Source organism: Schistocerca gregaria, chromosome 3 (assembly GCF_023897955.1).
Source record: "Schistocerca gregaria isolate iqSchGreg1 chromosome 3, iqSchGreg1.2, whole genome shotgun sequence".
In the NCBI taxonomy this organism is placed as follows: domain Eukaryota; kingdom Metazoa; phylum Arthropoda; class Insecta; order Orthoptera; family Acrididae; genus Schistocerca; species Schistocerca gregaria.
The window spans coordinates 244,322,421-244,348,539 of NC_064922.1; the positions used below are offsets into that span (position 1 = coordinate 244,322,421).

Here is a 26,119-nt window from a genome sequence, read left to right on the forward strand (position 1 = left end):
ACATGTCCACCCACATAACAATCAATTTTTTATCAGGGAGATGACCTGCAGGCACAATATCGAACTGTTACATGAATGCATGCAGGGTTGCAGTGACCGAATGGCTTTTGGAAAAAGCAAGTTGCCCCCTTCCAAATGCACTCAATCCTATACAACAATGAGTAATCATCACTGTGTGGTGTGCATTTCAAATAAGGATGTTCCCTGTCACACCCTGTAATAATAAGTTGTGACTGGTTACAATAATTTGTACTTTCAATGGAAATCACTCAAACATTTTTTCAGCAGCTCTAGGAGACTTTTTATATCCTTGAAATAGAAAAAATGAAGAAGGAATGCATGTTAACAGAACACACCTCAACCACATCCGTTTTTCTGATAATGCTGTAAAATTCTTCTCTAGAGCAGGTGAATGTCAACAACAAATGAAAGAACTTTATAGTCTGCATTTGAAAGAGGGTCTGAAAATCTATTTTAATAAGACTAAAGTCATAAATAATAAATACAATGGAGAAGAAACTTCTACAAATTAACAGTGAAGTTGTACAACTAGTTAACAGAGTTTTTGTGATTAGTGCAATTAAAGACAATTACTAGGTAGGCAGGTAGGTAAAGAAATAAACAGAAAAGTAAAAATTACATGAAGTGTTTCTGGTGAGCTATACAGATTTTCCAAAATAAAGAGTACAATGCACCTCAAACAAGAAGTTTACAACGAATATATGTATCAAGTTTTCTCTTATGACAGTGGTACAGGGACCTTTAATGTGAAAATTATTTAAAAACTGATGTTTGCTCAGTGAGCTATGAATAAGTGCAAATCAGGAATTGCTAGTGGACGTATACACAGCAAATGAATTACGTAACAAACTGGAGTGAAGACTTAACTGTCACAGTAACGAAATTGAACAGAAATCAGAAGGAACTAAGTGAATGGACGATAAAAGGGACGAGGTAAGTAGTTCTTTTTGCATTCCAAGAAACACAAAAAGGTCACAGAACCAACCTAATTCAAGATTGGAAGACGACATTGGAAATCATGTAGCAAAAAATAAGAAAAAAGTTATATTTCAAAATTGCAAAGAGCTGCTGATGAAATAAATCTTTCTTAACTATCAATATACGTAACAAAGATTTATTTCATAGGTTGCTTTTGGTGAGTTTGAAAAATGATTTTTTTCTAAGATGTATCAGCTGTGTCGCACCACTCACACAATGTACATGCATCATCAATAACTTGGATGTTTATCACTGAATAGCACAATAAGGTGATGCAATAGGGTTCAACAGTGTACACATTAAATAAGATCTGTCTCTGAGGTAAGGAATCCAGCCTAAATGTGCTCTGGGTGCATTCATGTATTTCACTGATTTGTCATTCACTTTAAAAATTTTACCTTTTTTTACACCATGTCTTTTCCATTCACCTATCTGTTTTGAAGAACATATTTCCATGAATGTCATTTTTAAAATTCCACAATTTTATGAGGCTCGATTAAAATCTTATACTCACAAAGAAATATAAGCTGAGAGGCGGGAGAGGTGAAAAACAGCGAAGAAAAGCACTGCTCTAACAACTTGGTATATACTACCCTTCAATTTCACGTTCATTCATGTATACAATGATACCATGGCAGAAAAGGACGCTTCTCCTTGCTTTTTACTTTTTGCTAATTAGCTATCTTTCATTCTAAAAAAAAGCAGTCTTTCTGAAATCATTAAAATATTCTTACAAGTTTAACAACTACTGTAGTTCCACTACAGTCAAATACCACATTACTACATGTTTGACTGCTAAATCCTTTTACCTTGCAAAAGGCACAAGTGCATTCAGCACAACAATAGAGAGTACCACCCTGGCCACACCAACGACAGTATTTGTCAGTACCATCATCATCAACGGAAAAATCACCATTTCCATAAAATCTGTAACAGTCCTAAAAAAAAAAAAAAAAAAAAAAAAACGTATTGTGAGTAAAATATTGTGAGATCAATGACTTTAAAATATCTAAAACTGATATGTTGATAAAGCTGATTATCAGAATGTATGAGTTTATTACAATAATTAGCTCATTGCAGTAATGGAAGTAACACTGGCTAATGTAAATGTTTAAACATAGTTTTTAGTTTTCTGAATTAAATCACAAATAAAATCTAATGTGATACATATTAGTGGTACATGGCTACTTACGTGCCACTAGATTATGCAAATCAGTTCTTAATTTTTAAAACAACTCTGTTATGTTCTGGAAACAGAAGGTACATTTTTTATATCCTTGAGTAGAAATACATAAACTGCAAAACTATAACCACATAAAGGCAAAAAAATATCTTATACGTAGATCTTGATACCAACAAACATTTTCAGAAGAAGCTATGTACAGAGTGTCCTAGTAGGAATGATCCGTTTTCACGGATATGTCAAGAATGGCCATTCAAAGCAAAAAAGTCTAGTAAACATGATCTCTAAAATGCATACCTAAGAGCTATAAGCACTTCTTCATCTTCAATACTGTGAAACACATCTATTATACTGCAATCTCTTTGTTTTCCATATTGTGGGAGGAGGTAATATGAACTAAATAAAACAAGGAAAAAATGTCCAGTTAACATGGGCTCTAAAGTGCATAGCTTAAGAGCTATGAGCACCTGTTCAGTAGAAGAGATGTGTTTCACAGTAGCGAACACGAAACACGTGCTCAAAGCTCTAAAGGTATACACTTTAGACCCCATATTCATTGGATATTTTTCTCTCATTTTGCTCCACACCACTTTTTCCCAAAATATGGAAAGCAAAATGCTTGCACAGTATCAAAGATGAAGGAGTGTTCATACTTCTTAAGGTACACATTTTAGAGCCCACATTTACTAGACTTTCTTGCTTCGCATGATCGTTCCTGTCATAACCCTCAATACCAAACATTCCTCCCGGGACACCCTGTATTCTCAATACATCTTAATCCAAAAAGAGAGACAAAAGGCTCTGACAAAACAAAACTACTCAAGGGTTAGGTAGGAAATCAGAAAGGATGCACCACAGTAGGATAATGAAAAATAAAAATAAGTTTGAGATATCAGTAGTAGGAGAGATTCGAAACTCTGACAAACCAGGAGGCCAAGTTGACAGACAAAATGCTACACATAAGCAAAAGAAAGACTGGTAATACAAGGTAAACACTGGAAGAAACAAAAATGAAATAAAGGAAAGGAGTGGGCTGTAACAGAGGTGAGAAAACATAAGAATGAGACAATTAGGGAAAAAAGTAAGTGAAAAGTAGAAAATTCATAAGTGAATAAGGGGTTAAAACAATTGGAAAAATCACTGAGGGGATCCAAGGAAGACAATAGAACAAGAAATCAGTTTAAGTAGTGGCCTTGGCACAGGTTGTAAAGAAGACCATCCATCAAAATGAGTCTACAGTTTTTTAGCAGAGAATGTTATACCTGTGAGGCAGAGCTCCAACTGCTCATATGGTGAAACAGGAACTGAAATAATCATTATAATGTAACACAGAATTAGTCTACTGACAGGTTCTTACACATTACCCAAGTAAACCCTCTCTGTGTCAGTTCATCCATGTTGACAACAAAGGGGTTATTGCACCAACTTACAAAGCAGACTAACTGTTGCCTAGCTACTGATATTTTTAACATGGGTGCCTCACAAGAAATGTCTTTGTAATAAAGTAGATCCTACACTTGATGCAAGTGATGTAGGTTGTGGTAGCAGAGTACACAGAACCAGTTTAGCAGTTTACTTGGACAAAGATCATATGGTAAGGAAATAGGCAGAGGAGGTGCACAGGAGCTGCAAGGAACAGGTGTTTCGCCTGAACATGGAGACAAGTCAAAGTGCAAGTACTGTTCTTTTGTTAGTGAATTTTAACAAATGGAAAGACTACTTTCATCAGCACAAATATCAACATTAACCAACATAACATGTGAATTAGATAAGGACCAGGTGAGTCTGGGCAGTAAAAATGATATTCCACTAAATCAAACTTATCAGTAGCACCATGGGTCTGTATGGTAAATATATCATCAAAATTATGGAATCAATGAACTCATAGACTCTAGGCTACACATCTCCAACATCTAAGCGACTCAAGAGGATGGTATAAGATTCAGTCATCCCATTTCCCACACTCATCTGCCACACCAATATGTATGGCTCCCTCTCAAGGATGACACAATAAGTGGGGAGTATGAAATTGGTTAAGACAATGAGGAAGGACATCATAGCACTGCTTTCAAGTCAGTGGTAGTTCATCGAATGCTCTGCAGCACACCTGTCACATACATAATTCCATTAACTGTAGTTACAATCAAATTTCCTATGCTGACACATCCACCTTTATACTACCGACTCATCTCGAAGTCACAGTGTGTACCTTTCCTCACTGTGTAACATTGTTTGTGAATGGTGTGGTTCCTTCTTCTAATCACCAGATCTTCCAAATACTGAAGCCACAGCTTTGTCGTAGAAAATGTGACTGGTTCTCACCAGCCTCTTGGCCTCAACTTATCCTGATTTCTGCTCACAAATTGAAGAGGAAGACACTTTTTGGCAAATGACATGTATTACCTACCTACAGTGCCTGTAGATACATTCATCCATAAGTGAGATGTGCCCGTAATTTATACACAGTTCATTAGCTCACTATGGGTGACACTGTAGATACAGTCATAATAGCATCTACCAGAGCAAAAATGCACAGTATGTGATGAACATTTCACCCTTAAGCAATAAATGCTAACTTAAAAAATGAAAAATACAGAATATGCAATGTATCAGTTAAATCTGGCAGGAAGTTTCATATCAGCGCACACACTGCTGCAGAATGAAAATCTCATTCTGGAAACATCCTCCAGGTAGTGGCTAAGCCATGTCTCCACAATACCCTTTCTTCCAGGAGTGCTAGTTCTGCAAGATTCGCAGAAGAGCTTCTCTGGGGTTTGGAAAGTAGGAGATGAGGTACTGGCAGAATTGAAGCTGTGAGGGTGGGTCATGAGTCGTGCCTGGATAGCTCAGATGGTAGAGCACTTGCCTGCAAGAGGCAATGGTCCTGAGTTTGAGTCTCAGTCCGGCACACAGTTTTAATCTGCCAGGAATTTTCATATCAGCTCATACTCCGCTGCAGAGTGAAAAATCTCATTTTGGAAATGTAGCAGTTATCTTGTTCAGCAGATCATCCGAGTTGCTGCTTCAATCAGTTCTCTCACACCAAGCAAAGCAAGCTTTGATATGAAAATCACTGCAAGTCACATTTCATTCAATAAAATATGTAACGTATTTTAATGTTATGACACGTACATGAGACTAATTGGTCCATAAACATAATGAGTGCTACAGATATCACTAATAATATAAATAAATGCAAATATAATCTGGATGGTCGAGCAGCACACAACTATAATAAAACCATGGTTCAGATACCAAATCTTATCTCCTTTCCATTGCATCTAACATAACATAATTGACAATAACTAAAAAAACACAGGTCATTAATATACAAAAACTAAGGCAATATTTTGATTTTGCAAAACTGTGAAGAATAATGTAAGCTATAGTTTCAGGAGTCAGTTCATTACTTTGCACAAGAGAACGTCCAACACTGGATGTGACAGAACTTCACTGCCATTCACAACGCGGCTACGCAGTTCCTTTGCACAAGAGGTACATCTTACTTGTTTGCTCAAAAGTTCTTCTATACCTATAAAACAATAACAAATAAACTGATTGTTAGTAAATTATCTCTATTAGTGAATATAATAGAAAGATACAAAACAACATACATCGTCATTCTCCACCTTTGCAGTTTTGTGGTTCGGATTTACTTTAAGACTAATGATGTTAAGTGAAGAGCTGCTGAAATAAATAGGCACTGGCATGAAGGGAGGAAAACTTTAAAAACAGATGGTAGAACAATTGTAAAACAATTAATGAAGAAAATATAGAACCCACTGAGTTCTTGTAATTAGTGCAGTTGAGGACAATGACCTGACAGACAACAAAACAAACAAATTGGAGTGAGGCTTTGGGTGGCTTTGATGAACAAAAGGGAGTTTTTAAACATTAAGTTTCCCATGTTCCTGAAAGGGGAAATTTACAATCTGTGTGCATTACAAGCTCTTAATTATGGCAGTGATACAATATTTGTTACCTCTATCACAATTGTTAATTGGTCATTGTGCAACTTCAATCAACAATATTCCATGGTGCTTATTTTTCAACTTTCTAAAAGTTTGGTTCCTGCTCCCTTATCAACAAAAAGTCTAGTCTGTGAAATTGTTTAGCACAACAAAACAACTGTAAAAAGTCCCTCAATGCAGATGAAATTCTGAAATTTTCGCTTCAATCACGTGTATACACTAGCAATATAAATTATAACAAGTTTTCACTACTTTAATTGTGAAATGCAACTTGTGATTTGCTGTTGTTAAATAAATATGAAAAAACACTGAATGTTTTACATTACAACTATGTTTAGTAAATAAAAACATGAAAAAAGTTTTGCATAACCTTGGTTCCGAGAACTCCGGAACCTGTACAGAAAATTGGAACAGAGATCAACATAAATGTCACTGCTGCCCTTTTTATTGCTCACAAAGACCACACACTGCATGTTGTACCACCATACAGCGAGACCTTCAGAGGTGGTGGTCCAGATTGCTGTACACACCGGTACCTCTAATATCCAGCAGCACATTCTCTTGCACTGATGCATGCCTGTATTTGGTGTGGCATACTATCATCAAGGCACTATTGGTCCAGATTGTCCCACACCTCAACGGCGATTTGACGTAGATCATGGGTCATGTCATCCATAAACAGACCTTTTCAATCTATCCCCAGCGTGTTTGATCAAGATGTGCACGATGGGGGTGTGAACTGTCATCCATGACAACGCATGCCTCGCCAATATGCTGTTGATATGGTTGCACTATCGGTCGGAGGATGGCATTCACGTATTGTACAGCCATTATGGCGCCTTCCAAGACCACCAATGGCCTATGTAGGTTGTCTGGTTGATGGCATATGTGACTCTCATCAGTGAAGAGGATGTGATGTCAATCCTGAGTGGTCCATTCAGCATGTTATTGGGCCCATCTGTACTGTGCTGCATGGTGTCGTGGTTTGAAAGACAGATCTCGCCACTAACGCCGGGAATGAATTTGTACATCATGCAGCCTATTGCGCACAGTTTGAGTCATAACAAGACGTCTTATGGCTGCACGAAAAGCATTATTCAACTTGGTGGCATTGCTTTCGGGGTTCCTCTGAGCCATAATCTGCAGGTATCAGTCATCCACTGCAGTAGTAGCCCTTAGGCGGCCTGAGCGAGGCATGTCTCTCTGCAACTCCTCCATGTCCGAACAACACAGCTTTGGTTCACTTCAAGATGCCTAGACATTTCCCTTGGTGAGAGCCCTTCCTGTCGCAAAGTAACAACGTGGATGCAATCGAACCACAGTATTGACCATCTAGGCATGGTTGAACTACAGACAACAAGAGCATGTACCTCCTTCCTAGTGGAATGACAAACTGATCGGCTGTCGGACCACGTCCATCTAATAGGCGCTGTTCATGCATAGTTTTTTTACATCTTTGGCCAGGTTTAGTGACATCTCTGAACAGTCAAAGGGACAACACCCACAGTCAATGTCTATGTCCAGGAGTTCTGGGAACCGGGGTGATGCAAAACTTTTTTTGATGTGTGTATTATTAGGTAAACTTAGAAATGAAATTACCACCACCACCACCACCACCACCACCACACTGATTTCTTTTATAATATCCACATTTTTACGACATTATGTGCTTGGTTTACTTAATTTGTAAGCAAATACGAAGTTGTCTTTCACATATGATTTTTCAACTCTTTTTTTTCCAACAATGTGCGCTAATTGTGGGAAGGGACTTTTGTGACTTGCTTTCTCAAGGGTGATAAAAATGGCATAAGTTTTTTTTCCTTTTTTCCAGCTCATCGCATACATTAAGGAAACTTTTTTGTCAGGCAAGTTTCTAATCAAACATCTGAGACAAACTATCCCCCAACCAGCAAATTTTACACTTTTCTTTAACAATCTAAAAGTGATATGACTTACAAAAAAGTAAAATGGAGCAGTGGTGATTCAAAACGTTTACATTTGTTGGCAAAAAGCAGATATTTCTATTTCAGGAATTTACCAAGATGGTAAGCAGTTCAAACTCTCTTATGAATTAAAAGGGTTACGGAAACATTACACTGGATCTGCAGACAAGGAAAACATTTTTTCTACGGGAATAATGAACAATTACTGTAATATGCCATTAAGATGCTTTGGAACAGATGAAGAAAACAGATAATGTGAATTTTATGATGTTTCAACACCAAAAAGGATGACTGGCCTTCATGGCTAAAACACATGGAAGAAAGATCGCTGAAGTCCGCTCCAATGCAAACTCCATAAACAGAAAATGGACTTATGAAGAAATGGAACAATGGTTTGCCATTCATCACCATGGTGCATCAAAATAGATGAGTCAACAACAACCAGCATTATCAGTTACGCTGGTAACTGTGAAACAATGTCTGTCATTATTCTGCAAAAATCAGAAACAGCAATAACCACAGCAGTGTCAAGAATTCCAGCGAGCAGAGGTATCTCGCATTACTTTAATTCCAGTCTATCTGAAATTGTTGTTGATGCAAGACCAGTGATGGAAATGGAGTTTACTTATTACTAACTGCTGCAGAAGTTTTTGGGCACAACTGAAAATTGGAGCAAGCCATAGTGTTTACCAAATAGCGGAGAAGTGAGGTATATAATTGATAAATTCAGGTACTTTGTTGTGATACAGCAGCAACCAATATGTGTCAACTAAATGATTCGTATAAAAATCTAGACTAATTATTAAACAATAGCTGGTTGTGCTTCCACTGCCATCATCATATTTTTGAGGCAGTTGTGAGGAGCTGTTTTGACGTACTGGTTGTGCAATTTCTGCTCAAAACATAACACTTTTCACAGATACAGAGAAACTTGGACGTAAACTGACAAGGTTTGCATTATTCGTAGCAATAAGGTGCCTGGTGTTCTCCAGCCTACTATTCTTGGATTTCTTGAACATCATATTTTCACAAACATGAGAAATTTCAAAGGCCTTCTACAAATGGTAAATACAACAAATATTTTCTGTCACTCAGCTTTGGTCTAGTGATCCGCAGCATGGCAGGCAACAACACTAACCGATACTCCACATTACATGCAGCACAGCTTGTGGCATTACTGTCTCTCCTCGGAGAAATAGTGATCCGTTGTTTCATAAATTCTCACTAGAGTCGACTACACCATTGTAATCTATATTTGGTCATTGGTCCTGTTTGTGGCAGTGCAGGAGGGTTTTCACGTTCAGATCATGTTGTCACATTCTCTTTAGTATGATGTGGATCAAAGGCAGACCTCCAATCAAATCTTTGTGATTATCAAGTGGGCTCTCAATTTCCTTGACTGAGAAGTCCTCATCATCTGTGCCTCAGGGGTGTAATAGAGCTTCATATGGAGTGCATGGACAATGTCTCTGAGCTTTTGTCTCCTTTATGAATGGAGATAATCCTTGACTCTATATCCGACATCTAATACACGATGGAGGATACAATATTCCCCAAGGTATTGTTTATATTTTCTGATAATCCTACTTTCTGCACAGGTGTAAGAATCAATACCATGTTTCCCAAGCTGTATCTCATTGGCTGCTGGTGGGTGTTACATCATCTGAGCGTCTATGGACTGTACGCAAGTTAGCTGTTGCGCTTCTTTGATCCTGATGATGAGTAAAATCCGAGAAAATCTTGTTAAAGAATTCTGCGTGACTGTTCATCTAATGGTTGTTGGCCATTGTCATTCTGTAGGTAATGCTGCAGTATGAAATTATGTCTGGTACTAGTATCGGCTGAAAAAGTTTTCCATGATCGGAGATTATCACAAATGGTGATCCATATTTCAAAATGATGTTTTAAATTCAGCAGTCGGCACAGTTTTGGTGACAGCATATCAGTTGAGCTATCAGTGCAAACTTTTATCCATCAATTTCAATTTGTCAAGATCAGGAATTTCCCCAAGATGTCGAGTTCAGCATGGTTGATTGGCACTGCTGCAAGCAGAATTGGTATTGGATGCCCTGGAGGTAATTGTGGCATGTATTTTTGGCGCTGGCATTCCTAACAGTGACTTACGGATGATACCTGTAGGTGATTCTGTCCAGTTTCTCCATGAATTCCAGGTGATTAGACGTTGCAGTGCCATGAAATACGAGCTAACTGCCTTTACACTAATTGGGGTGATTAACAACAACTTCCGCCTCATTGGGTCATAGTTCCTCTCATACAATGTACTGTTTATTCATTGGAATTAACTTTTGGTCAGTTCCTCCTTTCTTGAGGCTTCTTTTTAGTAACAATGCAGCGATCACTGAGATTTAGGCCTGCTGCATTCTGCCAAAGGATTTCTTGAAAAGCAGTCGGCATCCTTTTGTCCACCATTTTCGCATACTCCTGATGCCTCAGTGCCAATCTAGCCAGTCATCCTGATGGGTCCTTCAGGCAAGTCAGCCAGCATGGAAAATGGTAATCTGTTACGTGACAATATGCCACAGGATTCTCGTCATACAATGCTAGAACTGGAGAAGGTATTAGCACCTCTTTAAGGACAATTTCTTGCACCTTGTGGCGTCTCCTTGCAATGGTTCTTGCAAGTGATGTGGTGTGGTACGAAAGTCCTTTATGAATAATGTGTAATATGAGCACATTCTGAGAAAACTTCTCACATCATGAATGTGTTGAGGAGTCAGAAAATCTGTGACTGCTCTTACTTTTTCTGGATTGGGGCAGACTCTGTAGCCATTAAGTGGGTGCCAAAAGATTTTTATTTCTTGGGTGACGAAGAGTCACTTTATCAGACTCAGGCAGAGACCTGGTGTCAGAACACACTTTAGACTTGTTAGTTGTTCTCCAAATGTCTTCGAAAAAATGACAATGTCATCCAGGTAGCAAAGACCATTTGAGATATCGCAGCAAGTTGCCCATCATAGGCTCAAAGGTAGCTGGAGCATTCCATAGTACAAATGGTATATCTTTGAACTTACCAAGACCATCATATGTTATAAAGGCAGTCTTTTCCCAGCCAGCCTTGTTGACCTGGATTTATCAGTTGCCTGTATGTATACCCATAGTTGAGAAATACTTTACTCCTTTCAAGCAGTCTTGAGTGTCCTTAATGTACTGCATTTATTGACATCTTTTTTTTTGTGATTTTATTCAGTAATGACATATGCTGCCCTTAATCTTCATGAAGACTGCAGGAGAGTGCCAAGAACTCTCTAAGGGTCCACTAATGTCATACTGCAGCATCATGTCCACTTCCTACTGAATTATGCTTCGTTCAGCTGGTGGTGCATAGTATGAGTGCTGGCTAATTAGTGGATGATCCCCTTTGTTGGTAAGGTGTTTCACCACGTGCATATTCTGGAATATTCTATGTTTGTATAAATTGCAACACTCTCCATGCAGGCGGCAGTTCTGCCCTGTCTGTGCATTGATGTCCCTAATAAACATGCTTTCGGTCTAAGTGCTGTACTTCAGTGATGAACTTGCTTTTGGATATGCACTTGATTGTGGTTATGTCATGACAATATGGGTTGTCTGCTGAAATGGTGTGAACACACACAAAGATACTTGCTGACAGGCAGTCGTCAGTATGTTCTGGCCTTAAAGTTCGGTGAACATTGAAATGGATAGGGCCTTTTAGTTAGGCAGTATTCATACATACCGTATCTATCTGAATCTAATGAGCTATCAAATGTAAAGCACATCCCAATTTCAAAAATTAAAATTATCAAAAAGGAGATTGTTGGGCATCATTGGTGGTTTAAATTTATTTTATACAACAATGGATGTATGCATGAACTATCAAAACAACAACAATTTTAACTGACTCACTGTCAAGTGGCACACTCCTTATTAAAAGAGAGAGAGAGAGAGAGAGAGAGAGAGAGAGAGAGAGAGAGAGAGAGAGAGAGAGGACCTACATGACATGCAAACAAACATCTATAAATTACAGGTGTTACTCATCATTATTCACTAATGTCACCATTACTGGTTTCCACAGAGGCGTCTACATTGGTGTTGTTCCAGAGCACATAGCCATACTAAGTATCTGAAATACAGCATTTCTTGAATGATTTTATGATCACTAGTGCTTCAATGTTTTTCTACGTGGCTGAAACCCAGTGTACAATAATGTGGGGTGCAGCAAGCTGAATTTCTGAGAGTCCGTCCATGGTTTGGTTCACAAAACCTTTTTAACATTTCCTGAACATAGCGTTTGAAAGGTTTGTTTATATTAATGTCCAGAGGTTGTAACACGGAAGTCATTCCTCCAAGAATAATAACAAGGACACTAATCACACTGTGGATTTTCTTTTTTATGTTGTCAGTGAGATGACCATGAAATGCATCAAGGCAAAGCATTGGTGGTAGTTTGGAAAGCCCACCAGGACGAAGTTCCCATACATTTTGGAACCAGTCAAACTTTAAGGTTTCAGTCATTCATCTCTTCTCTTGATTTTAAGGATCATGTCATCAGAGAACAGCTTTTCAGTTTTAGGGGTCTTGATACTTGTTTTCTGCTCTATGATTAAGAAAGGGGGAAGTCTGAGCCCATCTGCTGTGACGGTCAGCATTTTATTGCAGTGCTTTGACAGCCTAATGTTCTGATGGTAACTTCTTTTGTCCTATTTCATTGACTGCATAATTATGTGGCATATCAAACAAAAATATTGTCTTATCAGTGTTGTTTATTTGGCCCATCAAAAAAAATTCTTTCTTTCTGAAGTGTGATGACATGCCGAAATCCTTGAAGTTTTTTTCTCAAAATCCTGTGGAAGCTTTTGGCATACTGTTGTATGGTATCATAGAGATAAACCCACCCATTTCATTAAGCGATCAACCCATGCACAGTTAGCTTTAAGCTCTTACCTCAGTATATTAAGAACTGCAGCCATGTCTTTTGCTTTGTTTCTTATGGTGTCAAGTCACAGGTTGCCCATTTTTTCCTCCTTTCACAAACGAATTGCAAAACTTTTACTTCAGCGTCAGGATGTCTTCCTTTGCAAGGGCCAGAGAATTTCTTTCTAGAAGTGGTAGTTGCAAATAATGTCAATTTCCATTTCTTCCGTAAGCAAACGTTACTCTCAGCTACATTGAATTCTCGTCCAGCCCAACTTTTACCATATTTTTCAGCATAAGGAATTACTTTGTGCTTACAGTAGCATCCTACCATATTCTTCTCCTCCATAAGGTTGGTTGGTTTAAAAGAGGGGGGAACGGACCAAACTACGAGGTCATTGGTCCCTTGTTCCTAATGAAACAATTCCACAAGTGTGAGAATAAAATGACGAGACATGTAACACAAAACGGAAAGAAAGGAAAAACCACGAGAATGAAGGAAAGGCAATGAAAACTAAAGGGAACAAAAGAGGACAAGAGAACAACAGAGAGACCCTAAAACCAGAAGAGAGTAAAACAAGAAAGCAGAGTACAGTGGCTAGCCGACTACAAGAATAAAAAGAAAAAGCCAGCCACTCTGAAACACATTAGAACGTCCACCATAAAAACACTAGCGTGGAGGACACAGGGGAACAAAAGAAATGCACTAAAACCTACATCAAAGTATAAAACAGATTCTCATTGATAAAACGTAAAACTAAAGCTGCTGCTGAGGCATCACCACCCAACATCGAAGCTAGGGAGCTGGGAAAGTTAAGAGTCCGCTGAAGAGCAGCTAAAGTGGGCAGTCCAGCAAGAGGTGGATGACTGTCATTTGGAAGCCACAGTGACACAGAGGTGGGTCCTCACAATGAAGAAGGTAACCATGCGTTAGCAGAGCCGGCAGAGGACAACAGATCCCATACGAGAGGACCGTATGGAAGACTCACACATTCGTCGTCTCTTTAATGACATGCAGCTCGTTGTGCATACAGTTATGCCATTCCGTCTCCCAAAGCCTGAAAACCCTGCAGCGAAAGACAGAACGCAGGTCGGCTTCGGAGATGTCCATCTCCAGAAGCGGTTTCCGCTTCGCCTATTTGGCCAACCTGTCGGCAAGTTGCATGGGATTCCGACATGTACTGGGGTCCACACAAACACTACTGAATGATGGGACCGTTCCGGGGCATAGATGGACTCCTGGATGGATGCTAGGGAATGGTGAGGGTAGCACTGGTCGATAGCTTGTAGGCGGCTCAATGAATTAGTACACAGGAGAAATGACATGCCAGGGCATGAGCGGATGTGCTCAAGAGTGCGAGATATGGCTGCCAGCTCTGCGGTGAAAACACTGCAGCCATCTGGTCAGGAGTGCTGTTCAATATGTCCTCCATGAACATACGCAAAGCCTACGTGACCATCAGCCATCGAGCCATCGGTGTAGACCACTTCAGAGCCTCAGAACTTGTCAAGAATCGAGAGGAAGTGACAGCGGAGAACGGCGAGGTTAACAGAGTCCTAGGGCCATGCAATAGGACAAGACGAAGCTGTGGCTTAGGCATACATCATGGAGGCATACGTGAATGGACCGCAAGTAGAGGTGGTAAAGGGAAGGAAACCAGTTCAGAGAGAAGGGACTGTGCGCAAACCACAATCGTTAGCCCCAACCTTGGCTGCCAACGCAGGAGATGGACTGCCATGGGTGGGAAAAGGTGATGGTAATTTGGATGCTCGGGAGAACTACGAATGTGTGCAGCATAACTGGCGAGCAGTAGTGCACGTCTGATCTGCAATGGAATGACCCCAGCCTCCACCAGTACACTGGTCACGGTACTTATCATAAAAGCTCCTGTCGCTAGTCGAACCCTGCAGTGGTGCACAGGGTCGAGTAAATGCAATGCTGAAGGCGCTGCCAAACTATAAACCACACTCCTACAGTCAATTCGGGATTGGACAAGGGCTCTGTAGAGCTGCAGCAGTGTAGCATGATCTGCTCCCCAATTGGTGTTGCTCAGGCAACGGAGGGCATTGAGGTGCTGCCAGCAATTCCACTTAAGCTGACGAAGATGTGGAAGCTACGTCAATCGAGTGTCAAAAACCAGTCCTAAGAATCAGTATGTGAGTAGATCGTCTTGAAGGTAAAGTTCTGGGTCCAGACGAATGGTACGACACTGACACAAGTGCATGATACATGACTTTGCGGCTGAAAACTGGAAGCCGTGGGCTAGAGTCCATGACTGCGCCTTGTGGATGGCTCCCTGTAGGCACCGCTCAGCAACACCAGTACTGGAGCAGCAGTAAAAAATGCAGAAGTCATCTGCATACAGAGAAAATGAGACGGAGGGGCCGACAGTTGCTGCTAGAGCGTCCATGACCACTAAAATAGAGACACACTCAATACAGAGCCCTGTGGGACTCTATTCTCCTGGATATGGATGGAACCATTGGAGGCACCAACTTGGACACGGAAAGTACAGAGTGACAGGCAGTTTTGGATCAAAATCGGAAGCAGGTCCCAGAGACCCCACTCATACAAAGTGGCAAAGATATGATGTCTCCAGGTCATGTCGTATGCTTTACATAAGTCAAAAAAGACAGCAACCACGTGTCGGCATCTGGAAAAGGCTGCTCAGATGACAGACTTGAGAGACACAAGATTATCAGTGGTAGAGCAACCCTAGAGGAAGCTGCCCTGACATGGAGCCAGTAGGTCACGTGACTCCAGGACCCAACCCAACAGCCGACACACCATATGTTCCAGCCACTTACAAAGAACGTTGGTGAGGCTGATGGGCCGATAGCTATCAACATCAAGCGGATTTTTACTGAGTTTGAGCACTGGAATGGTGATGCTCTCCCACCACTGGGATGGAAAGACGTCATCACACCAGATCCGGTTGAAGATGATGGGAATATGTCGCTCGTAGTCAGAGGAGAGATGTTTCATCATCTTGCTGATCCAATCAGTACCAGGAGCTGTGTCGGGGCAATGTGCAAGGGCACTGAGGAGCTCCCACTCTGTAAATGGGGCGTTATAGGATTCACTGTGAGGTGTAGTGAATGAGCAGAGACTTTCCCTTCCAGCCACCATTTGATAGTGTGAAAAGCTCAGGGGTAATTCTCTGATACAAGGGCTCAAGAAAAAGTCCTCAGCAAAGTGCTCGGCAATCGCATTTGCATCGGTAGATAACATGCGATTTTTGGTAACACCGGGCACACCTATTGGGGTCGGGTACCCAAAAACACGTTTGATTTTTGCCCAGACTTGGGGAGGTGACGTATGGCACCCAATGGTCGAGACGTACCTCTCCAAACACTCCTGGTTCTATCGTTTGATAAGTTGGGCAACGCGGGCATGGAGCCGTTTAAAGGCTATGAGATGCTCCAGGAAAGGATGCCGCTTATGCCGCTGTAGAGCTCACCAATGCTCCTTAATTGCTTCAGCAACTTCTGGCGATCACCAAGGGACTGCCTTACGCCGAGGGCACCCTAAAGAGCGAGGGATCACGTTTTCTACTGCAGAAACCATTGTTGTAGTCACCTGCTCAACTATGACATCGATGTTAGCATGTGGGGGAGATACAACAGTAACAGTAGAGGTCAAAGCTTCCCAGTCTGCCTTGTTTAAAGCCCATCTTGGCAGGCGTCCGTGGGCCTGATGCCGGGGCAGTGACAGGAAGATGGGGAAATGGTCACTACCACACAGGTTGTCATGTACTCTCCAGTGGATAGGTGGGAGAAGTCCTGGACTGCAAATTGATAAATCAATGGTCGAGTAACTACCATGAGCTACACTGAAATGTGTGGCGGCCCCAGTATTTAAGAGGCAGAGGTCGAACGGAGACAGTAAAGTTTCGACATATCTGCCTGGGACAGAAAGCACGGCGCTACCCCACAAGAGGTTATGGGCAACAAAATGTCTCAAAAGTAGGAAAGGTTTAGGGAGTTGATCAATCAGTGCAGCTAATACATTCAGAGGTACTGCACCATCTGGAGGAAGACATACATTACAGACAGTTATTTCCTGTGCCATCCTTATTCTGACAGCCACAGCTTCAAGAAGGGTTTGAAGGGGCACAGTGTCACTACAGACTGAGTTTAGGACATAAACACAAACTCAACCTGACACTTGATTATAGCCGCTATGGTTCCTGTAATATCCCTTATAAGTGCGGAGGGCAGGGGTCCACATTGCCAGCAACCAGGATTCCTGGAGGACAGTGCAGACAGCAGGTGTACATCTTAACAGTTGTTGTAGCTTAGCCAGGCAGTGGAAAAAAACTGCCGCAATTCCATTGGAGGATGACATCATCATGAGGCTGGGAAGGCATGGAACATTCAATGAGACAGTTTACACCTCTGAGTCACCTGCTGCCACCAAATTTTTGCCTGAGCAGCCTATATCCATTGTGTCAGAGGGTCTCACGGGATCTAGGTCCTTAGTGGATACCAGAATCTCCACCCCATCCTCAGACACAGAGCTTGTAGGAAGCGGTGGTGTGGGTGCCACTGCAATTTCCTTGGTCTTAGGGGTCTTCCTTTTGAATTTCTCTCGCTGCTCCTTGGGTTTACCTGGCCATGAGGACTTCACTGGCTCAGTCTCCGGGACTCAGGATGAGAGTGAAGCCCTATGACCAGCTGCTTTTGAGCTCTTCAGCCACTGGTGGGTGTCATCTTTCCCACAAGCAGAAACCTGTGAAGGGAGTGACCCAAGTGACTCCTTCCTAGTGATAGAAGCCGAAGAAGACTTATGCTTCTCTGGCCTAAAAGTGGGGACAGACCTCCTAGGTGGTTGGGGGGGAGGGGGTGGGGGGTTGCGCCTGAAGTAGGTGGTGCGGGAGCAACAGCGAGGGAAATGAACCCCACCATCAAGGGGGCAGGTGTAGTCTTCCAGCTCTGAGAGGTGACAGGGGTTGGAGGAGCTGATGGTGCCAGAAATGTTGTAGCAGCGGCTTAAGACGATGTCATACGTACAGGATACAAGCCTTTGAATTTTCCCTTAGACTCAATGTAGATCAGTTGGTCCAGGGTCTTGTACTCTATGATTTTCCTTCCTTTCTGAGAATCCTGCAGTCTGGTGAGCAAGGCGAATGGTGCTCACCGCAGTTGACACAGAAGGGAGGCAGGGCACATGGAGTATTTGGATGTGATGGGCGTCCACAATTTCGACATGTGGTGCTGGAAGTACAGGGGGAAGACATATGGCCGAACTTCTAGCACTTAAAGCACTGCATCGGGGGAGGGACATAGGGCTTTACATCACAGCGGCAGCTCACCACCTTGACCTTCTCGGGCAATACATCACCCTCGAAGGCCCAGATGAAGGCACCAGTGGCGACCTGATTATCCCTCGGACTCCGGTGGACATGCCGGACAAAATGTAAACCTCGCCACTCTAATTTGGTGTGCAGCTCATCAACAGACTGCAAAAGGAGGTCACTGAAATATGGTACCCTGGACCATATTTAAGCTCTTATGGGGCATGATGATTACAGAGACATCCCCCAGCTTGTCACAAGTGAGTAAGTCTGTGACTGAGCAGAGGATGCAGTTTTGATCAAGCTTGACCCAGATCTCATTTTGGACAATCCCTCCATCTCCCCAAACGTGTCCTCTAAACGCTCAACAAAAAACTGAGGCTTCATCGTCATGAAAGATTCCCCATCAGCTCTTAAACATAGATGGTACCGGGGCAAATAAGATCCACTGTCATCCTTAGCTTGACATTCCTCCCATGGTGTGGCCAGGAAGGGAAACGATTTGGGGTTGTAGTTCTGTGCATTGAATTGAGCTCGTGAATGTTTAGAGACTGCTGGTGTTTCACTACCGGCAAGAGATGATGGACTACGCTTCATCGCATGTACAATATGTACATTTCTATTATGTTGCCTGTGAATGACAGATCCAAGTTTGCACTTGAATGTAATGCACCAACGAATCTTATGTGCATCCCAATTTTGAATACTATATATGGTAACAAAAAGTGATTATTATACCCGCATAAATATGGTACATTCGGGCCATAGCTATGGAATTCTTTTTGGGGAACAAATGCAAAACATAAGAACACAGTTCATAAACTGTGCAAAAGGACTCTAATAACAACAAAAACAAAGGTTAGTAAACAGGATCATTGTATAGTTCTGCTCCAAGAATTTGAAGATTTTAACTATACTAAGTGAATCCCTTCACCCTATAAGTTACAGACACCAAAACCAACCTTGATAATTACTATAAAAACAGGTCAATCCATAAATTGCACAAGATCTAGATGAACATACATTTATCAACAAAGAATAACCATAAAATTTAATACAGCATCTATATTATTATAAAATGCTATCTCAGAGTCCAGTTCCAGTTGCACTATAGAGGGTACAAAAATTCAATTTTCAATATTTTGAGTAATTATGAACAAAATTTAAAAATTTTAAATGCTATCCTAGTCTACTCATTAAGAGGTGTAATCTTACATTAAATTTTCAACACAATAAGACATTGAGAATGAGAGCACTTAGTGATTTCAAAAGTCTATAGACAATTTCAAATGTTTATGGAACTACTACCCCCCCCCCCCCCCCCCCACACACACACACACACAAGTTATATCACTGTGCAACATATAATTCAGGATACCTGGTGTCATAAACATTGAGATGTGTGAAAAACTAGTTTTGCTTAAAATGAAGAGCAGTATGGCATTGGTGGCTGGGAGGCCCCATGCGGTGAAGTTCGGCTGCCGTATTGCAAGTCCTTTTTAGTTGACGCCAACAAATTACCCTGTTTGTATACACTCAGGTTTCATAATGAGAGTACTTGGTGACTTCCAACACACGATCATAATTTCAAATCTTTTATTAAGTTTTTCTCGCTTACGTGGGTAAAGACAACTATTTAACACATTAACTCATTCATAAAGCGATAAAATATTTGAAGCTCTTTTACGCTTGAGAGTTCGAATCTTTAAAGAATCAGGGTTAATCGTTTCTGCTTGGAGATGAAGTTTTACTATAAACTGCTAAAGGAGATCAAAGATATTTCTAAAGTAAACTGTTCTAGAGAGGCAGATGCAGTTAAGAAGTATCTGTTAAGCAGTGCATTCCATACTGTGAAGAGTTATTTAGATAACACAGAACAGGGGTTCGGTAATATATATACATAACATTAGTAAACAATAAACAGTGATGACTCCATTATTTACAGATTTCCTACAATTTCCAAGGTTTCCAGTGTAAAATTCCAAATTTCCCTGTATCAATTTTTATTGTACATGAGGATAAGTTTTTTTTTTTTTTTTTTTACTAGCTTTCATAGCTGCAAATAATATTTTTGAGTTGTGTGTTCATAAGTTTTCTGTGAAATATGCTGTTTGAAAGTCTCTCGGACACGCAGCCATATTGATTAATTGTCGGAGAATGAATTTTCGATGGCATAATGTGCTGTCATCGTCAGGTTACTCCAGCCAGCTGACATCCTGGACAAGTGGGTGCGATACACATACAGATCATCTCCCTCCTCCACTGACTCTGTTGAGGATCATGGGATGTGCTGGTTGTGATTGTGGGGGAAGCTCACACTCAAGAATCTGGCGGCAGTTCTTAGTTTGCACTCCATCTTTGTAGTGCTCGGTGTTCCGTTTCCTTTGTATTTGGAGAATTTTTATCGCCAGAACCCATGCTTCACTAGGTTGAAATCCATTGTCCTTGTTGATGAGGTACCATATTTACTCAAATCTAAGCCACACTTTTTTTCCGGTTTTTGTAATCCACAAAACCACTTGCGGCTTAGAATCGAGTGCAAAGTAAGCTGAATTTCTGAAAAATATTTGTAGGTGCCGCCACAACTAACTTCTGCTGTCGAAGATATGTAGCGCTACACAGGCATGCTTTGCAATCACAAAGATAAATACTGACGCCAAAACCTCTGCGTCAGTAAATAATTTTTTTAAAAAAAAGTGGAAGACGAGATTTTTTTCTCCGCCTCGAGTTTCGACCACTGCATTAACCAACGAAGTAGAAACAAATTCCGTATTGTTCATCTTCGAAAGTAGCAGCATTTCAATGTACTACAAAAATCCGACTTACAAGACTGTTAGGGATGTTTGTCTGGCCAACTCTACATTCTGAATTTTTTCCTGCCTGTGAGAAGAGATGGTTGCTAATAGTAATTTTTATGAATTGTGAATCACATGCAGTATTCTCTACACCATAAGAATAATACTAATATAAACATTTTGCCTTGTATTCTTTCGTGTTTGCTGCTATCTCATTTAAATCCTGTCTCCCTAATAAACTACGAAACTAGAGTGAGACAACAGCAAACGCAGAAGAATATACATATCATGTCATGTTTATATTAGTATTATTCTTATGCCTAATAGTGATACAGTCAGAAATGAAGCACGGCAATTGACTATATTTTTAAATCTAAGATGACTCTAATTTTTGTGCAGAATGTAACGTATTACAGAGGCGTCTACAAAGATTTTCAGAGAAAAATTTTCGCTAAACTCTCGCTCAGAACATCTTCTATTATACGCAGTCTATTATTTGGTTCTTGTTGATCATTATCAAAGAAAGCATTAGTGTAAGTAACAACAAATAGCAGTCTCTTGCCATTGTTTCGCTAATGAGACGATTCCTCTCTTTTTTTATTGTAAGCAGCGGTAGCACGCACAAAAGCAAGGCATGCCGTGAGCGGCGACTGGTCGTAAACACTCATTATCAGAATGCAACAAACAATGCATGACACAGTACAGTAATGCATTTTCAGCTTAGAGTGACACGTAAACATCTATAACAAAGAGAACGGCACTTATAAGTTCAAAGAAAAATAAGCAATCAATTCAAACCAAACAAAGCACGTGAAAAAGGAAGGGTACTCGTATAAATACGGACGGAGCGCCTGACGCATTGCAATGGCTACCTGGTAAAGCTTAACTGCTAAGCTTACGACTCGAACCAAACTACTGTAGCTGTATCGTCATTCATTCGACCTAAATTGTGTCTCATATTACAATGGACCAACTTTGTTTCGATCTGGAGGTGCTGCCTAAAACTTTTCTCTCCTCTTGAATTTCGAGTCACAAATTTCATGTGCGGCTTAGATTCGGGAATTTTTTTTCCCCCCTTTATTTCAAGTCTCCTTTTTCTGGTGCGGCTTAAATTCGAGTAAATACGGTACTCATGTAGTTGGATTTCGATAGCCCCCTTGCAGACACAGCCCCAATAGTGGGACATGTTTTGCAGAATTTTTGTTATCTTCATATTTCATTTTCAAGACAACGTTCAGCAATTACTAGTTTTTCGGCTACCGGAGGCCGGTGTGCCACTTGTACCCCATGTATCTGTCTTTAATTGTGTGACTGGTTTATCTGAAATACACATTCCTACACTCACTTGGTTTGTAATACACTTCAGATTTCAGAAGTCCCAGGATATCTTTTACTGCCCCTAAAAGGGATTTGGCCTTTGCTGGCAGGTGGTACACACATTTGATAATTTGTTGTCATAAAAATCTATGAGTTTTTCCAGATATGTTGCCTCCGTATGAAACGTAGGCTCTCTCTTTCAGTCTTCATCGAGTTTGTTTGTTTTGTTTTTCTTTGCTTTGGGGCGCAAAAAACAACTGGGGTCGTATGCACCCAAATAAAAACTATAGAACACGAAGACAGAGAGGAGTTAAAAAATGACTATATGTCAGTCCCAATTGACATAATAGAAGACAGCTAAAAAACAGGCATGTGGAAAAAGGGTTAAAAAGAGACACCATACAGAAATGGAGATCCAAACCTAAAAATTAAATGGCCTTCCCCATACTGCTTTGGCAGACAGAAAGTAAAACATGGTCAACAGGCTGTGCGTCATTTGCTAAAACAGCCGTAACTCAGACGGCAAACCCAAGCGGTAATGTAAACAGTTAAAAACTGGCCAGTCCGCAGGAAGTGGTGGACAGTTAAAACTTGGGTACAATGTGTACAAAGCAGTGGGGTAGCACCACTTATCAAATGACGATGGCTAAAAAACAGTGCCCAATATGAAGCCTAGTTAAAATGACCTCCTCCCAGTGGGATGGCCAAGAGGAGGTCATCTAAGACACTGGGGAGAGGCTTAATAAGCTGGAGCTTATCCCCGTGAAGCAAGGACAATTGGCGATGCAAAAGGGACACCACCTGCTAACAGATGTCAACACAGAGATCATCGGAGGGAATGCAGGAATTCGCAGGTTGAGGTACAAGGTCTGCAGCCTTGGCAGCAGTGTCAGCAGCCTCGTTTCCTGGCAGTCTAACATGACCAGGCTCAACCAAGAGTGAGCAAGTGACAGTTTTCCTGGACCCAGTGCACTAAGGGATGGACAGTGTACAGCACACACAGACTTTGAAGGGCACTGAGTGAGTCTGAACTGAGAACACAATTGAAAATGCCGTCATTGGATGTACTCCTTGACCTGATACAAAGTGAAGAGCTCGGCTGTAAATGCTGATCAGTGTGCCACGAGCCAATATCAAAAAGACACGGGTGCCAATGACGATTGCACACCCAACCCCATGGTCAGTCCGAGACCCATCAGTGTAAACAAAGGTACTACCGCGAAGTTCCACGCAAAGGTCATGAAACTGAAGGCAATAGACCGAGGCTGGAGTAGTGTCCTTAGGAAGCAAATAAGGCCAAGGTTAACATGGGCCACTTCATGAAGCCAAATGGTGAATGGTTCCTACCCATCGGGAAAGTTGCAGGTGAAGTTAAGCTGTAGCAAGTGCCGAAAGCGGACTCCAGGAGATAACAGAGAAGAGGGACACGTCCTATACTGATGATCAAAGGAATCATCAAAGGAGGAGGCATAGGATGGGTGGCCATGCATGATGGACAAACAGCTGGCATACCTGCTGAGGAGAAAGTCAGGGCAGTAGGAGAGTGGTAGTTCAGCAGTTTCAGCATACAGACTCTCAACAGGGATAGTGTAAAAGGCGCCCGTGGCCAAATGGAGGATAGTGCAGAGACAATAAGAGGGATGGGTGTGCAGATGCAAAAACAAAGCACCCGTAGTCGAGTTTTGAATGGACAAGAGATCGGTTACAAACGGAGGAGGGTGGGTTGATTAGCACCCCAGGAAATACTATTGAGGATACGTAGGACATTGAGGAATCGCGTACAGAAACCGCCAGGTAAGACACATGGAAGGACCAAGAAAGTTCCCTATCGAGCATGAGCCACAGGAATTTTGGAGTTTCAACGAATGAAAGGGCAACAGGCCCAAGATGTAAAGATGGTGGGGGAAACCACTTGCATCACCAGAAATTCATACAGATGGTTTTGTCAGTGGAAAAGTAAAAGCTGTTGTCAATGCTCCCAGAGTAAAGATGATCGAGACATTGCTGAAGACGCAGCTCAGCGAGATAGGTCCATGGAGAACTGCAATAGATGGTCTTCATCATGGATTGGGTGAAGGTGTGTCAAATCAATCTGGGAGTCACTAACAGTTTTTCTGGAACAGTTTCCTGAGATGGTTCAGGACTCCTTCTGTCTGTGACAAGTGATGGCAGCTGGAGCTGTGAAGGTACTGGGTTTTCTTCTGATAGATGCTGTGTCCTGCTCAAGGAGTCACTGGAACTCACTGAAAAAAAATTTGGTCCTCATTCATCAAACTTTTCAATTTTGTGCTTATGTCTATGTATTTTCTTTTTCATGGACATTACTGTAAACAGACTGACGGCATGCCTACGGTAGTCCTCTGTCACCTGTAACGGTCAATATGTACATGTAAGATTTTGAGGACAAGACACAGCACCACTAAAACTGATAGTCTTTTACAGTTATGTTGATGATACGTTCGCCGTTCAGCCTCACAGGAAAGACGAACAACTTTTTTTTTTTTTTCTTTTTTTTGCAACACTTAATCTCTATCCACAACTAAATTCGGTTCACAATGGAGGAACAGCAAAATTGTCAGCTGCCATATCAGGATGTTCTGGTATGGAGAAAATGAAATGGAACAACGAGACACAGCGTCTATCAGAAGAAAACCTACACGGATCAGAATCTTCACTTCTCTAGCTGACACCACCCATCATAAAGGGAAGGAGCGCTAAACACGCAGGTCCACAGAGATCGAGTGATCTCTGATGAACAAAGCTTGAAACCTAACCTGGACCACCTGAAGGACACATTCCAGAAAAACGGCTATAGCAACTGACAAAATCAGTGCACCTTCAGGCAAAAGAATACACCAACCGAAAAAGATAGCCTACAATCCAAATGTGGGCAAGACATCTGATAGTGTTTTACCACCAAAAATATCAAACGCATGTACCGTTCACCAGCAAAGACAAAATTCCATTTTAGAGACAGTAAAAGATGACCTGGGACACCGGAAATCTGGAGTGTATTATATACAATGTGAGTGTGAGAATGCATATGTTGGACAAGCCATTGAAAAACTGGAGAAAGGTGCACAAAACATAAACGACACAATGACCTCCAACAGTCCACAAAATGAAATACGAAGATACAAAAATTCTTCAAAACACTTCCCGCTATTGGGACTGTACACAAGGAGGCTGTCTAAATCCAGCTACACGAGAGATTCATCAACAAGGACAATGGATTTCAACTTAGTCAAGTGCAGGCTACAGCACTGAAAATGCTCCAAATACAGCAGAAACTGAACACTGAGTGAAGCAAAGATTGAGGTCCGCCACTCAGTTCCCAAGCACATGAGATCCCACCACGTTGGCACAGTGCACATTCCATAAAAGCATTGGAGGGGGGAGGGGGGGGGGGAGATGACTGGTACATATACTGAAGGGAAAAAATTTGCAACAACAACAAATAATTAATTTAGAGTAATAAAATTTCAGAAATACATTTGTCTAGGTAACATATTTAAGTGATTAACATAGCAAGATCACGTGTCAATGCAAGTGCGAGATAAGCAATTGCAGATTTGAAATGCTTATACATTACTGCTAATAACTGATCTAACTTTGGGTTACAACAATGGTATGTTGGTAAGCGTTATCCTGTTTGGATACACGCCTGGAATACTGTTCACAAATGGCAGCACAATAGGTCAGATCATATTATGAAAAGGAA

General features: G+C 41.2%; 1 protein-coding gene across 2 annotated transcripts in view; it reads right to left on the bottom strand.

Annotated features, from left to right (window-relative positions):
* LOC126354093 (transcriptional regulator ATRX-like) overlaps positions 1-26,119 on the bottom strand; it is a 479,559-nt gene that overhangs the window by 389,231 nt on the left and 64,209 nt on the right. For both annotated transcript variants that reach the window (XM_050003480.1, XM_050003481.1), the window contains exons 4-5: positions 5,593-5,714; positions 1,809-1,937 (exon numbers count right to left, since the gene is read on the bottom strand). In XM_050003480.1, the coding sequence (XP_049859437.1) occupies positions 1,809-1,937; positions 5,593-5,714 (251 nt within the window). The remainder of the gene's footprint in view (positions 1-1,808; positions 1,938-5,592; positions 5,715-26,119) is intronic.